Source organism: Rosa rugosa, chromosome 1, assembly GCF_958449725.1.
Source record: "Rosa rugosa chromosome 1, drRosRugo1.1, whole genome shotgun sequence".
Classification (NCBI taxonomy): Eukaryota; Viridiplantae; Streptophyta; class Magnoliopsida; order Rosales; family Rosaceae; genus Rosa; species Rosa rugosa.
Genome location: NC_084820.1, coordinates 2,041,585 through 2,059,029, shown reverse-complemented (window position 1 = coordinate 2,059,029; position 17,445 = coordinate 2,041,585). Strand labels below are relative to the sequence as shown.

General features: G+C 38.7%; 1 protein-coding gene across 1 annotated transcript; it reads left to right on the top strand.

The window, feature by feature from the left end:
* Positions 1-484: 484 nt before the first annotated feature.
* On the top strand, positions 485-6,086 carry LOC133709752 (uncharacterized). Its single transcript, XM_062135604.1, has 6 exons — positions 485-929; positions 1,470-1,556; positions 2,597-2,761; positions 2,877-2,963; positions 3,039-3,110; positions 3,770-6,086. The coding sequence occupies exons 1-6, from the start codon at positions 738-740 to the stop codon at positions 5,669-5,671; spliced, it is 2,505 nt and encodes an 834-aa protein (XP_061991588.1). The 5' UTR covers positions 485-737; the 3' UTR covers positions 5,672-6,086.
* Positions 6,087-17,445: the final 11,359 nt, after the last annotated feature.

Sequence of the window (17,445 nt, the reverse complement as noted above, 5' to 3'; positions counted from 1 at the left end):
GTTTAAATAGAATCCGTACAACTCCCTCTTTAATAGAGCATAGAAAAGAAAGAATCAAACTCTTGTCGTGTCAACGACATATAAAATCTCACTAAATCTAAATGTAAAATAGACATTTACGTCATTCAACACAATAATACCAAACATGCTAGTTAGCACGCAATCGCTTATGTTTCCGAAGATCCACTTTTTTTCCGAAACTTAGTTCATTACTATACATTAGTCATAAAAACAAGACACTTGTGTTTGATTACGAAAACTAACCAATATAATTTTTTTTTACACTTTTATTGGCAAAAAAGATCCATAATTATTTATTCAAAAAAAAAAAAATCCATAATTATTCTGAATCATTTTTCTTTTTTGGCAAATCAATAAATTTTGAAAATTAATACTCATAAAATAAAAAAAAGAGAAAAAAAAAAAAGAGCATAGTCTATTAGTCTCCGTGAAGCCCAATTTGAGCTAAAACAAATAATCTCGAAACCCAACAAAAGCGAAAAGAAGCCTCATCAGAACCCCTCTCTCTCTAGTCGTATCCTTTTCCACACTCTTCTCTCTTCTCTCTTCTCTCTTCTCTCTCTGCAAATCAGACACATTTTCAGCAAAGCAAACTCGTACAGGTGTCCTTCTCTTCAAGATTTAGGGTTTCAAAACCGCCAAATCCAATCCCTCATCCTTCCTTCCGTCACCGTTAGGGTTCCGGCGATTCAAATTCTCCAGATTGATTCGCCCGAATGGCCGCCGCCTCCTCATCAGCGCCTCCACCGAACCGCGACGGCTCTTCCTCATCGCCTGAGGACGACGCCGTTTTGTCCGCCACCAGGGCTTTTGCGCAGGACGCCTTGCTGCAATTCCAGTCAGGGAAGTTCGATCAGTGCCTCACCGCCTTGCACGAGTGCCTCAAGAGGAAGGCCGGCGATCCCAAAGTAAATTCTCTCCCGAATCCAATCTCTGATTTGTTTATCGGGATTTTCGTGCGTTTGAATTCAATTTATGGCTTCCGCTCAAGTGATTGCTTGTTTTTGAGTCGATATTATATCGGAATTTTTAAGTAGTCAAGTGTTTCACTAGGAAATTTCAGTGCAATCTTCACTTGATTGGTTTGTATGTTGTTTAAATAGTTTCGTCAATAGGCTGAACTTGATATCCTCATGCGAGTGGAAGCGGTCAAGACATACATCCTCGATCATCAAAATATGAATCGCTGATAGTATAAATGATTTGTGAAGTTTGCAAATAGAATCGGAGTTCAATTGTGTGGTTTGGCAAATGGAAATGAAGTATAGTATTGTTTGTTTATGGAATAAGTAGTTTATAGAAGTTGTAACACTCTTGTATGTAGATTGGGACTGAATTGTGTTGCATCTTAATTCTACATTTTGGTATGAATGGCTTTTAGTTGTGTTGTGCTTTTATCACCTATCTTCATGCTAGTTGTAACTTTAATATTATTGTTTTCTTCTCAGATATTTCATAATATTGGACTTGCGGAATTCTATAGAGATGGTTGTTCAGATCCTAAGAGGTTGCTTGAAGTACTCAATGACGTCAAGGTAACTCATCTTCTTGCTTCTTCTACCCATTCACAGACCTTTTTGTTTTCAATTCAATGCACACCTACATAGACATGCAAATGATATGTCATGGAACAGCTCCGTGTCGCATTTTGTGCAGAAATTAACTAGGTGGAAAGCTGATGAGAACTTTTTTATTATTCTATCATTGTTGAACTCTTGATGTTAAATGGTACTGAATGAATTTAGTGGCCATGGAAATTGTCTTTTGTTTGCGGGGTCCTGTACCTGAGGGGTTTTGAGGGCAGGGTTATTTCTTTTTGAACTCTTTAGTGTTTATGAGTGATTAAGGCAAACTTCTCTTTGATTTATTTTTTTCTTTTGTTAGCATTTGTGCACTTATGTATTATAGAGTATGCCTGCTTTGTAGTTTGGATAAACTTATTACTTACGAAGAAACTTTGTTGAGAGAGGAGAAGAGTTTGCAGGCGGAACAAACCTATTTATGTAAGCAGACCTTTACCAAGTACCAGAAAGTAGGTGTTTGATCTTTAAGCTAGAATTTCTTGCTATTAATTTAGGGATTTTGTTTTAAAGTGTTCAAGTCAATTGTCCTTGTCAGTCAAGTCAAATGTCCTTGTCAGTGTGGTAAAGGAGAATACAGGTAACAATGGTAAGGTCTGGCATTCTCGAGATGGATAATAGTAATTGAATTTCTTTTTTTGGTCTATTTCATCACCAGTTAGAAACTGATGAATCAGACATGAATTGTGGTACTTGTAATTCTGGCCCCAGTTCTCCTAACATTTTGTATAGAATGGAATGAAACTTATGAGCACCACAGTGCCATATTAAATTGAGAGTTTAGTATGATTGGGAGCCAGTTGTGTTGGGTTTGGTTTGCTGTGCTAATACTGAATTATAGTAAACCTTATCAATATGATAGCTTACATTTATAGTTGTGGTTTAGCATTTTGATAATTGAGGTGAGCATCAGCATCATGCAAGACCTGTTACTTTTCAATATGATAAATTTTTTTCTTTATTTCAACTTTTTATTATTATTGGTATTGGTTCAGAAGCGAAGTGAAGAGCTTGCTCGAGCATCTGCGGAACAAGCGGAATCTGCAAGCAATAGTGGAGATAAATCATCTTCAGGTTCCAAAGCAAGTAGTACAATGGCACATCCATTTTCTGCTCTCTACATGGATGAATTTGACACTTATGTAGCAACCTTAAACATTGTATGTTACGCTATCTATGTTTACTGTTTCATTTTTACAATTATCAAAGAAAAAATAATCTTCTTTACAACTTTCATTTGACTGCTGTTATTTTTTCAAAATTGGGCTTATGTAGGCGATTATCTGGTTCCATCTTCATGAATATGCAAAGGCGTTGTCTGTTGTTGAACCACTGTTTCAAAATAGAGGACCTATAGATGAGGTAAATTATCTTTTACCTAGAATAATATCGGTTCTGCAGTCATAATGCTGTATTGAGTGCTTTGTTTATTTGCAGAAAACTGCTCTTAATATTTGCCTTCTGTTGCTGGATGTGGGGCTAGCTTGCCATGATGCAAAGAAATCTGCTGTAAGTTCTAATGCTAATTGTGTCATCAATTGCTTCTGTTTAAAAATATTCACGATCTGGCCCTGCTTTTACGTTCTTCTCGTAAGATTGATTATATATATATGTGTCTGATGGAGGAATCCAATCAACTCAAGTTTGCTTTATGCCCTAGTTTGTTCTAGATGCACAAGGCTAAACTATATGCATTACCTTTAATGCATTGAGTGTTGATATCATAAGCTGTGGCACATGGCCAGTAGCTTATTTTGAGTACTGTGGGCATGGATATATGCGCGTGCGTGTGTGCTAGAGTGACAGCTTGGATGATAGCTTGTAGGCTAACGACTAAACCTCTTGATGATTTAGTGGAGTTTGTCTTGGACTGGTGAACCTAATAAATTGCACATGATTGGATTGAGTCCAGATCTGCACTCGTTTGACTCTGTTAGGATTTCATTGAAGCTGGGTAAGCCCCACACGCGCGCATGAAAAATACATTTTTATATATACATGCATACACACTAGGAATTGATATCTTCAGATAGTTCTGATATGAACTGCAGATTGTGGTGTGGGGTTAGTTATTCAACTTTCCTGGTTGCTTGGCTTTGTTTTGCTTGTTGGTTCTAGGTTTGTATTCTGTCGATTTAATTCCCAACTGATTCTTGCAAATTATTCAGGATGTTTTAATATATCTGGAGAGAGCTTTTGGTGTTAGTTGTATGAATCAGGGAGACAATGGAAGCACTGTGTTGCAACAACCTCCAAACACAGTTGCTAAGTCTTCATTTCCTCCTAGTTCATCAGTCACAGATGCTACTAATTTGGACTCAGATGGTAATACAAATGCCTTGGATTCTGAGGAGACAGGCGAGTTTGATAATGCTGTTTTCGACATGGATGTAGCACAGCCAACCGGTCTCTTATCTTCCAATGATCTTTCGAGGAACCCAGTTGACATATCTGTCTCTTCTGTTTATCTCAAGCTCAAGACGCAACTTTACAAGGTTCGATTTCTACTTCTCACTCGGAACTTAAAGCAAGCTAAGCGAGAAGTGAAGCATGCTGTGAACATCGCACGTGGCAGAGACTTATCTATGGCTCTTCTCTTGAAGTCCCAGCTTGAATATGCTCGTGGTAATTATCGTAAAGCAATCAAGCTGTTGATGGCATCTAGCAACCGAACAGATACAAGGATCTCGAGCATGATCAACAATAATCTAGGATGCATCTATTATCAGCTTGGGAAATATCACACATCATCCGTATTCTTCTCCAATGCATTGCTTAATTGTTCATCTCTTCGGAAGGACAGGCCTCTGAATCTGTCAACTTTTTCCCTGGATAATTCCCTCCTGATAGTATACAACTGTGGTATGCAGTACTTGGCTTGTGGAAAACCATTACTTGCTGCTCGCTGTTTCCAAAAGGCTGGTTTAATTTTCTACAATCGACCTCTGTTGTGGCTTCGGCTTGCTGAATGCTGTCTGATGGCTTTAGAGAAGGGACTAGTCAAAAACAGTCCAGCTGCATCAGAAGTCAGAGTTTATGTTATTGGCAAGGGTAAGTGGAGGCAACTTGTCATGCAGGATGGGGTTGTTAAGAATGGGAACTCTGAAAAAGGTGATTTATTTTTGGGTAGTGATCAGCAGCCCAAGCTCTCAATGTCCCTTGCCCGGCAGTGTCTCTCTAATGCCTTGTACTTACTAAACCATTCCGAATCAAGCTATTGTAAGAATTCTTTGCCATCTAATTTCTTCTTGGACGATAATGAGTTAGGTGAAGTGGCATCGTCCAAGAATTCCAACCACAAGAACTTGCACAACATTGATTCCGAGGCTTCTGTGCTGTCTGTAGGCTTGGGTCAGGTTAGTGCAAATGGGGATGCAAAAGAGCAGAAGGGAGGAACTACTCAGGAGCTTGTGCAAAACTCCCTTTCCTCCTATGAAGAGATTCGTAAAAAGGAAAATCTGTTGCTCAAGCAAGCTCTTCTTGCTAATCAGGCATATGTGGAGTTGGAATTGGAAAATCCTCTGAAAGCCTTGTCAATTTCGAAGTCTCTCTTGGAAATTCCGGAATGTTCTAGAATTTACATATTTCTAGGTCATGTGTATGCGGCAGAGGCTCTTTGCTTGCTAAACAGGCCAAAGGATGCTGCTGAGCATTTGTTGACATATTTGTCTGGAGCTAATAATGTTGAATTGCCATTCACAGAAGAGGACTTTGAGCAATTGAAGGGGGTCAGGACTGTTGATTATGAAGAGGTGAATGGAGGGTCAGCGACTGCAAAACCTTCGGCCTCAGAAGACGGGTTAAGCTTTGTGTTCATCAAGCCAGAAGAGGCACTTGGAGCGATGTACGTAAATTTTGCTGCCTTGTACGCCATGCAGGGTGAACTTGATCGGGCTCACCAGTTTGTTGCACAGGCATTGTCCATAGTACCCAACAATCTACAAGCTTCTTTGACTGCAGTTTATGTGGACCTCAAGCTTGGTAAGTCTCAAGAAGCCCTTGCCAAGTTGAAACGGTGTAGTCGAATTACATTCCTTCCTAGCGGATTAACATTGAATAAAGCTTCTTGATGGTTGCTTGTATTGGTGGCTTCTCATAGCATCCGGCCCGCCTCTCATTGCTAAGCTAGTGGGTAGATCAGCAATTCTCTCTCAGAGGATTTGTAACATATATATAGTTCCCCGATTCAGAAATAAATTTCTGTTCATTTTTGTCTTTTTTCCTAAAATTTTCATATCGTATATCTTAGGGCTTAGTGATTGGTGGTGTGGCTGTGTTTTTGTTAGTGCGGGAAGCCCACCTTTGATATTTGAGATGTAGTTCTGATTTAGATTATTGTTGTTTTAGTGGCTAATCTAGTTGGTCAAACATAGTTAGATGATAAACTGTTTTAGTGAAGGGAACTGAAAATGTTATTCATTCTGGATTCATATTTCAAGTCATTTGTCTTGCAATGTCACTCTTGTATTCCTGGATTGTGGTTGATTTGCTGTTCAATAGATATTTTTTCGTTTATCTCCGGTGATAGTTCTTGCCGGACATCTCGGTTGGTTAAAAAATTATCAACTATCAAGACGTTTTCGTGGAGTTTTCTTGAATCTGATAAATCCATGGGAATCTTGAATCAGGAGGAATCTTGTTGTAATTAGTGTATTTGCCTATTTGGTATTGTCATCTTGAATCACCTAAATGTGTTCTATATTTATATCCGGTGAGATTTTTTGTCATATTAATGGCAAGAGTTTGATTTTTTTTTTTCTTCTCTATTATGCGGATTCTACTTAAGTACGGAGAATGTGAATCCGCATATACCGTTAACCGTTTTATTAAAGATTGCTATTTAAATTCCAACAGGAGAAAAGAAATGGCTATAATGAGTTATATACACACAACATGGTGTTATATACATATAACGTGCCCATCCCAAACATTTTGGATTCAGGTTTGCCGATTTATTTTTTTGGACGGATTAAGAACACCAACGTGCATGTGTATCAATGAAAATGGATGGCATGATGATATTAGATGTATGTTTTAATAATTGGAAAAATTATCGATGCACAAAAGAATTTTTAAGTCTTTTAATCTACAACTAGCTAATTTTTTCTTCTTCATGCCGCTCGAAGTTATTACTAATTATTTTGTATACGTAACAGAGCTACTTAACAAATGAAAAAGAGGTCTGCAGGACACTCTCATGAAATTAATAAGCTAGATGGTTCCTCATAAGTTACTCTTGGACTGTCAACTATCTGTTTCTCAACATCTGCAAAATGCATTCTGGATTCCGGATCTTTGCTGTCTTGTGAATCCTCATTAATCATTCCCCTGTGAGTCCTCGTTCCCTTGTGAAAAGTCAAGTGTTGTGCATGTAAGTCTGAATACCAATGCCGTGCCCGCCACAATCCCTCCCTCTTCCTCGTTGTGCTTGTCTCAATTCCTTCTGATGCTCAGTGAGTTCCACCCTCTTCCTTTTCAAACTTGAATCTGGCATTTCCTTCTGCTTACTGTCTATGGCATTTCCCTTTCAAACTTTGTTTTGGCAATTGATATTGGGGTCTCAACATGTGTACCAGCTAACTTAGTGTTTATTTCTGAGGGTGAGATCGAGAAATCTCAATGTCTATTTCTATTGATGAATACAGCATTTGTGTGAGCTACGCTGCAAATATATGTAGCAGAAATCAATTCTCATTTCATGTAGTTATTTCTAATTTTCAGATTTTCTGGTTGAATAAGTACTATGGCAAACCTACTAAGCAGGCGACAAGCTAGGTTCGTCCTCTCTCTCTCTCTCTACTGAAATCTAAAAAAATTTGCAATGGCTCCCTATGGAATCACACTGAAAATGTGATATATGTGTGATATACAACTTCAAAACCCCCATAGCTACAAGCTATGGTACTGTGATGTTTATCATACACTAATTTTACATTTACTTGAACAAAAGTTACAATTTATATGAGTCAAAATTACAACTTTGAGAACAAAGTTACCATATACATTTACACGTACTATTTACATATAATTAAACTAAAATTAAGACATTGACAATGAATTTGTTCAAGAACTTGTAACAAGGTCGTAAATGATGTAATACCGTTAATAGAACTCAGATTACACAAAATATATATATAGGACTCGCATTACCACTTTAACAACAAATTTGTTATCACATTTGTAAATATGTGTATAACATACGGGTGAATTTTCCAGCTGCTACCGTCCTCACATAACGTACGTAATACTAGCTCCATATGATCTGTTTTCTTTCTCATTTCAAAAGGTGAAGAATCTGTGATTAAGAGTTTCCTTGGAATCATGTTTAAGCAAAAAGCTTTCGAATTTAACCACTCTCTCACTGATGAAATCCTGATTAGTCTGAATCTTCACCACCTTCCGAAAGGAACTAAAGTTTGAGGTGCAATTGGCATCACGCCATCACCCAACAAAATATTGTTTGACCTCAATCCGAAACTAACTTATAATCTCTCATTCAAACAGCAAATATATATATCGATCTAGCGTGGAAGTGCACAAATGTGAAAAGCAGGGATTAATTGATTATGGCCTTATGGGGTTCCCACAAGCTATTTATAATTAATAACCAACGGTCCAAAGTCAAGCAGTGATAATCATCAACGGTTCAGGTTCCATTTGGGTCTCCTATAAATACCTGGAGACGGTAGTAGGGTTTGCACTCCGGTCTGGAAAGGGAAAAAGAAGGGATTGCTCCAACAAGTACAATGGATATATATATATATATATATATATATATATATATATATATATATATATATATATATATATGAGCCTATCTATCTCCAGATTATGGTCCCAGTTTAGGGTAATACCGTAATAGGGTTTGCAACTTTGCATAATGATATATTCTACTTTAATTAGGTTTGTTACTTACCTTAGTCTTGTACATGCTATATATATCTACTTTAATTAGGTTTATCACTTTTACATTATTGTAAGAGGCTTACAGTGTGTGTTCTCCTTGGGAGAAGAATATACGTACACGCAGTAATATTATTCTCTCACATACGTACTCTTTTTCAGATTCTTTAACTGTTCGATGGATAGGCCGATCTATCTAGAGTTTGTGGTCCGTGAGGATGAGCAGGTTCGGAAACGGTGGTATGTGATTGAGGAGAGAGGTGGTGAAGAAGAAACGGCAGCAGATGGGTTGGAGGGCTGGGTCCGTAAAAGTGATACAGATAGAGTCAGACAATTGCATCTTCCCAATTTAGATTATGATCTCCAGCATAACAGTCTCGCCGTCGCCGACTCCCGTTTATTCCTCATCGGTGGCTATTTTCAACCTTACGAGACATCTGATTTTGAACCATCTGGCACAAGTGAAGCCGTCGGATTTCACTACATTGACTTGAACCGGAGCCACCCTACTTGGCAATCCACGAAGTTGGACGAAGCATATTTCTCCGGTGTGACAGAGGGAGCGATTTCCGAGGACGGTTGGATTTATATGGTGGGAAAAAGGCTGGGCCGCCTCCGATCCGTTGCGATGACTTCGCCACCTGTGACTTGTTTCCAGCTTTGCCCTTTTTTACAAAGCTGCTTGCTCTTACTGAGACCGAGCTTTACCTGTTTTGCCGGGCTGCCGGTAGCTTGGTCCGCTGTGACTTGAAATCCAAGTGTTGTAAGACCCTTAATCAGAATTTTCCGTACGCGTGTTCCGATTGTTCCTCCGGCGTGGTGGTGGGAAACAATTATTTGGTTTCCTTTGGAGCTCTGGAGCGCAACAGCAGCCAGTGCCTGGATTATCTTCCGGGTGTATACATTTATGATATTCATAGCGAAAAATGGCTGTCCAAACCAGTTCAGGGCCTCCCAAATGATGGGATCATCCTCCCCACCCTAGGCCTAAGAGAAGATGGAGAAAGTGTTTTTCACGCATCCGTGATGCAAGTCCGGACTCCGGAGAGATGAACTGAAATTGGCTTTGGTTTGGTCCCATGAGGTGCCCGGCCGACACACTCAAGTCCATTGGTCCAAATTCATACTCCACAGCAACAACAAACGCAGTGCCCCATTCTTCTATGCTGAACTCTCATCTCATGGAGTCTGTTTCGGTGGTGACACCCTTTTGGTCAATAGCACTGCACGATAGGACATATGTCTAGGTGCATCTTGTTATTATTTCTGTTCAATCTCGTTCTTCTTCTCTCTCTCTCTCTCTCTCTCTCTCTCTCTCTCTCTCTCTCTTGTTTGAAAAACGCTTCTTTTTCTCTTTTTAGTTTTTGTAGATTTTGATTTTGTTTTTTTTCTTTTAATGAAGAAAAGTTTAATTTTAGATTAGAAATATGTAATGCTGCCCAGTACTATTTGGTCTAGTTGCATAAGTCTCTTCTTTGTAAGTGGGAGGTCGTAAGTTCGACTCACAATATATAGGCTATTTGCTACAATATATAGACTAGTTGTTGTATATGAGTTGTTAATTTGATAAAAAAAATATATATATGTAATGCTATGTAATTTTCACATCCCTTGGTGTTCATAAGATGTGTCAAAATTTGTGTAAAATATGATGTCCCTTTATCCGGGCCCATATATCTATATATATCTTGTTATATATTGTTCAGTTCCGGGTTGTGCTTTGTCTGGAAGTTGGAACTAAGCCTATTAGACAGTTATATTCATTGTATCGCATCATTAACCAAATGATTGCCTTCTACACAGTAGAAAAGACGACTTCTGTTTTTAACCCAACTGAGCACGTTTAACTAACTTGTCTTTTCACAGTTACTATCTAGCTAGGCCTGTTAGACAACAATTGTGTACGTAGTTATGTGGAATCAATTCATCAATTAAATGCATTGCTTGCTTCCTACAAACATCAGCTTCTTTACAATTTGGTGTTTGCCTTTCGCTTTGGTTGTGTGTTATCTAAAGGAAAGAGATTGTTTTATGGTTTTTGGTCTGTGCTGATGTTTTGTGCAGTGTACTGATGATTTTGTTATCAAAATGCCAAAACTTTCTAGAGGTTAAAGTAATCAAAAACCAAAGAGGGAGTGTGAAACGCAAAAAATATAGTGCAAAATTCACTCTCCTAAGTAACGATCTGTAAAATTACGGGATCTGCTTTCAATAGGTAGGAGGCAGTGTTTGAACATATCTAGAATTCCAAACTTTTTCTTTTTTTCTTGAGGAGAAAAATAAATCTTATCATCATCTTTATTAGTTTATTTGTGGTTTTTCGATATGCATGTACGATCCATTTATTCATTTAGTGCTACAACTTGTTATGATGCTTAGTCCAGATGAACAAGCACGAACAGAAGGGACGGTAGATCAATGATAATATTTTGAGATCGTAACTAGTAAGTAATGATATTGGTGTACACATTTCTTATAGTCGATTGATATTGGTGTAGATATATATCGATCTAGCGTAGAAGTAATGCATAAATGTGAAAAGCATGGAATTGATTATGGCTTATGCGGTTCCCACGATTTACAACCAAAGATTAATTCAGAAATTACCTTTATGTGCAATGCAAACTATTTATAATTAACCGACGGTCCATGTCCAGCGGTGATAAACATAAACGGTTGAGGTTCAATTTCGGTCTCCTATAAGTAGTTAGAGAAGGTAGTACGTAGGGTAGGGCTGTTAATTCCGACATGACCCGATAACACGACTCGAAACTCGCACGAAATAAAGCGGGTTGAACCCGCACGATTAAAAAGCGGGTCAGCTGTGGGTCAACCCGCCATGACCCATTTAATAAATGGGTCGGCCACGGGTCAACCCGCCAATACGAAGTGAACCCGTATAACTCAATTATGCTGTATTTGTTCTTGAAATTTTGGACGTTGGGAGTATTTGATCATAGAATTAAACCATTTGAAATATTTTGCTTTATAATTATTGGATTTAATTATTTATGAATTATATATAATTATTTATATTATTCGTCTTGTGGAGTTTTTTGTGAATTTAATCAATTTATGCATTTTTTTTAGTTAAATGGGTCGTATTGTTAACCTTTAAATGAGTCATTTTGTCTAACACTACATGACCTATTTATTAAATGGGTTAAGCGGGTTGGAAATGGGTAACCCATTTAATAAATGGGTTGGGTTTGGGTTTGAGTTTGTCTCTTGCGGCACGACAAATACCTTGACTCGACACGACCTATTGACAGCCCTAACGTAGGGTTTGCAGGCGGGCATAGAAATGGAAAAAGTATTAGGGTTTGCTCCAAGTCCAATGGATATGCCGACCTACCGATCCGCCGATTCGGAATCAGTTTTTGTAATTGAGGAGAGAGGTAGTGAAGAAGAAACATCAACAGATGGGTTGAAGTTGATAAAGTAATTTGTGGTTCACATCCAAAACCAATTGACAATAGATGGAGTGGCTCAAACCCTTATAAACTCATAGGCAAGATCTCATTTTTCCCATGTGGGATGTATAATCTCAACATGCCCCAGCACGTGTGGAGAATTTTCAAGCCATACACGTGGACAATATTGGGTGACGTGGAGCCTGTGTGGCCTTGAGGCATGCACACGTGGGATAACCCGCTTTGATACCATGATAAAGTAATCTGGGGTTCACATCCAAAACCAATTGGCAATAGATGGAGTGGCCCAAACCCTTATAAACTCATAGGCAATATCCCATTTTTCCCATGTGGGATGTATAATCTCAACAGAAGTGGGGTCCGTAAAAGTGAAACAGATATAGTCAGACACTTGCAACTTCCCCCATTAGGTTTTGTGCTCCGTGGTAGTCTCACCATGGTGGCTATTTTCAACCTTACGATAACGATGTACCAATGTCACTACATTGAGTGACAACCCCACTTGGCACAAAGTCTTCCCTGAGACGGTTTTCGAGGGACATCCTTAGGTGAATGCTGGAGCGGTTTCCAAGGACGGTTGGATCTATATGGTATATGGTGGGAAGTAGTCTAGGCCGCCTCCGCTGCAATGTCTCCGCCACCTTGCAAGTGCTTCCCAGTTTTCCCATTACGTCGGCAGTTGCAAAGGTGCTTGGTCTTAGTAAGATCAAGCTTTACATGAATTCCCATTCAGAGGAATTGTTGTGTTGTGATTTCAAATCTTTGAGTTGTAAAATTCTGAAGCAGGATCCTTTGTGGCGCGATTGGTCGTCTTGTGGGTGGTCCTCCGACGTGGTGTTGGGAAACGATGATTATCTGCTTTCGTTTGGATTTTTACAACATGTGACATGTGATTTTGTTTTTCCGGGTGTATATATTTATGATATTCATCTCAAAAAATGGCTACCAGAACTAGTTCAGGGCCTCTCAGATGATGGGATCATCCTCCCCATTGTAGACTCCGATGAGAATATTGCTCACACATCCCTGATGCAAGTCCTGAGAGATGAACAGAAATTGGCTTTGCTTTGGTCCCACTGGGTGCCCGATAGTTTTCCAGCCTTCCAGACTAAAGTTCATTAGTCCAAATTCATACTTCACAACAACAACAACGACGATAGTGCCCAGCCTTCTATGCTGAACTCTTATCTCATGGAGTTTGTTATGGTGGTTACGCCTTTTTAATGAATAGCACAACAGGATAGGATTGTAAGCACCTTAGTTCCCTCGAGCACACGTTTCAGTTCTCGTAGCAGCATATATATATATATATATATATATATATATATATATATATATATATATATATATATATATATATATATAAGGGCTCAATACTAGTTAGTACCCTGTGGTTTAGGTCCAAAATCAATTCAGTCCCTGGACTTCTAATTTCATCAAAAACACCCCTGCACTTTCAATTTTGATCTAATAGGTCCAATTCGTTAATATTCTGTTATGGGTTCAAGTTATAGTTGGATTATTTGTTGAAAAACTATTTATTTTTAATAGTAGGACTCACTCCTAAATTGACTATGCAGACCACCTCGACACCACATCATAAAACATAGGCCATTTATGAGCCATATTAACAAGTTAAATAACTCAATTGTCGGAAAACTAACAAATTGGACCTATTAGATCAAAATTGAAAGTGCAGGGGTGTTTTTGATGAAATTGGAAGTTCATGGACTGAATTGATTTGGGACATAAACCACAGGGTAGTAATTTGTATTTAGCCCTATATATAATCTTGTTCTGCTAAGGAGGTCCTTAACTTAGCTTAAAGAACGAATTTCCATATTTTGACCATTTTTCGATCACATATTCACATCTTAACCGTTCAGTTTTTAGGTATATATGAGTAGATCATCTATTCAAATTTTCAGTCAAATTGATGATCGTTAAGGCATCCAAAACTGCAATTTACACGAAAGAACCAAATCTGTCAAACCTGAACCGTTCGTGTAAATTGCAGTTTTGGATGTCTTAACGATCATCAATTTGGTTGAAAATTTGCATAAGTGATCTACTCATATATACTTAAAAACTGAACGGTTAAGATGTGAATATGCGATCGACAAGTGGTCAAAATATGAAAATATGTTCCTTAAGCTAAGTTAAGGACCTCCTTAGCATAGAAGGCCTGTGTGTGTGTGTGTGTGTATAGGCTTGCTCTACTAAGGAGGTCCGTTCCTTAGCGATTTCCATATTTTGACAACTTTTCGATCATATATTCACATCTTAACCGTTCAGTTTTTATGTCCTAATGTATAGATCATCTCTGCAAATTTTCAGCCAAATTTTCACACACACACACACGGAGCAGTTTAGAAGAAGCGGATGTCCGCAAAATCAAAAAAGTGCTGATTTGGACTCTTGTCGAACGGAGTCCAAGCCTCGATCTTGAGCTTCTTCTTGCCGGTGGACTCGTCAGCTACGAGATTACATTCGACCTTGATGGTGCGTGAAGTTTTGTCGCCCAGACCTTCGACCTCGATCACCTTGGCCTTCATCTTCATGCTGATGTTGTCAGGGATGTCCATGGTCTCCGTCCGGTAAGAACAGCTCCACCTGTCGGCGCCTTATGTAGCTGTGAGGATGGGCGTCCACACTTTTGTTGCACTGTGGACGTCCTCTTTTGATCAGGTCTGTGTGTGTGTGTGTGTGTGTGTACAGGCCTTCTATGTTAAGGATATCCTTACCTTAGCTAAGGAACAGATTTCCATATTTTGATCATTTTTCGATCACATATTCACATCTTAACCGTTTAGTTTGTAGGTCCTAATATATAGATCATCTCTGCAAATTTTCAGCCAAATTGATGATCATTAAGGCATTCAAAACTGCAATTTACAATTATGAACATGAACGGTTCCGGTTGGACAGATTTGGTTCGTTCAGTGATTTAATTCAGTTCGATACCTTAACGATCATCAATTTAGATGAAAATTTTCATAAGTGATCTATACATTAGGACCTAAAAACTGAACGGTTAAGATGTGAATATGTGATCGAAAAGTGGCCAAAATATGGAAATCTGTTCCTTAGCTAAGGTAAGGATATCATTACCTGAGAAGGACTGTATACACACACACACACACACACACACACATACAGATCTTATCCAGAGCGGAGCTCTGCTTTGAAATTAAAGTGCGGATTTAGAGTTTAGGGTCGAAAAGTAACCCTAAACTCTAAATCCATACTTTAATTTCAAAGCGAAACTCTGCTCTGGATAGGATCTATAGCTCCTGGTTGTGTTTAGGCTGGAACTAGGCCTCTTAGACAATTATATTTGTTCAGTCGTGTCATTGACCAAATGCTTTGGTTTCCACAGATTAGAAAAGATGACTTCTGTGTTTAACCCCATTGAGCACGTCTAAGCTTATCTTTTCACAACAGCAGGATACTTCCTACAAGCTAGCTCTGTCTAAACTAGCAGTATTTTCGAACTAGCTAGGCTTGTTAAACAACTATTTACTTGTTGGTCTATTGTGTAGTTAAACTAGTTATGTGGAATCGAATCATCAACTGAATGCATTGCTTGCTTCCTACAAACATAAGCTTCTTTACAATTTGTTGTTTACCTTTCACCTTGGTTGTGTACTTGTGTATTATCTAAAAGGGAGTAATTATTTTCTGGTTTTTGGTTATGCTGATGTTTTGTGCAATATATGCAAGTAGGTCTCTAAATAACTTATATATCCGCCTGGTCCCAGTGTCCAAGATGTTTGAAATGAGTTTTCTATATGAAATTTTTTGGGCCTGTTGACTCTAAAACAAGTAGTACACATTTAAGATAAGTAAAACCAGTTTCATGCTGATCAAAAATTATTTCCCATATCCTCGCATTTATGTCTTCACTAATCTGTCTGCAATTAGCGTAGTGACGAATCACCCGCACAAAGTAGCTAGTAAGATTATTCAACACTCAGATGGGACTTTTACTTTTCTTTATAGTTTCAGTAGCTCTGTTTGAGCCCAAAAGCTTTTTTGGCAATATCCTTTAAGAGGATCCAGCATAGCGGGCCGATACCTGCGGCCCAATAATAAGCCTACTTGGGTCTGAGTTATAGCTTCGCCCATTCCGAAGTCCATAAGGAAAACGAGCCCTTATAGGATTCGAGTAGCAGAGACCGATTAAGAATCTTCAATCAATAATCCTTCTATGGCAAGGAACCGTCGAAACCCTAGTTATAAATACCAGGTTTCAAGGACAGAACAAGACACAACTCTTCAATCAACTAATCGCACAGATTATCAAAGCCTCCCCGGAGCAACCTTCAACCTAGTTGAAACCAGCGAAGCAAGGGTAACGCCCTCGCAACCAAGCGAAGCTAAAGTCACGCTTTAGCAAACCCGTGCTTTCTCCTACTTCCCGGTGATTGCTCTGTTTAGTCTACAACACTAAGTATCGACTTGGTGACGCAAGAGATCACACCACAAGTCCTTATCCGTAAGGCAGAAGTCCTTTTCCGGAAGGCATAGAAAAGAACCTGGTGACGAGCTTGTCCATAGCGTTTGGTTTAGAAGTCAGGTCAAGGGACACCCCGACGACTACACCGCACGGTGTTGGCACGCTCGCGCATTCAAAAGAGACAGTTTGCACCCAGACTGGTTTTGTAGCCAAACAAGCTCAGTTTTCAATTTCATTTTCTTTGTAGATTACAAGAAGTAATCCAGTTCAATATTAGCTTGAATTCAAATTAGGTTAGCTTGGTTTTTCTGTGGGTATCTAAATGGTAGTATTCGATAGCATTGAGAACAATGTGTGACATGAAGTCTGCAACTATCTCAAGTACTGATAAACAGTGTGGTCTTTTGTCATCAATAATAATCATGTTATTTCCTGGATTACCTTATTGAACGTCAATCAAAAAGCTTACCTTATTGAACGTCAATCAAAAAGCTCATCATGGTAATATACCATACTCCGATCCAGTCCGATAAAAAGTGATTGTGTTACCTCAAAAAAAGAAAAAAGAAAAGTGATTGTGTGTTGGGAGATTTCAAGCCAAGAAGCACATTGATATCGGTCTGCAATGGAACCGATGACAGCCTTTGGAGCCAAAAAAAAAAAATCACTTCTATGCCCTACTTAGTGAAAAGCCAATCCAGTAATAATTAATGGATTTTAGTGTCAGTCCCTATAAATTTAGGTATGTCCAATCCTCAATCAATATGTGATGATAACAGATTAGAATAACAAACAAAAAAGACCTTATTACATTTGAATAGTGTCGTGGAGAATATCATAGTGTCTGGTACAAAACAAAGCAATTTCTGGGTTTCATTGATACAACTAGAGGAACCTATCAACACACACGACACGACGAGCTAGAATTTTCTCAAATCTTATTTGGGATAAGAGACGAACCATGTTCTCATGTAGCCATGTGCAATAGGTTAAGAATGGTCCCCTTCTTGCTTTAATCCCAGCTGGGGTACCTCTCCAACTCTTGGCA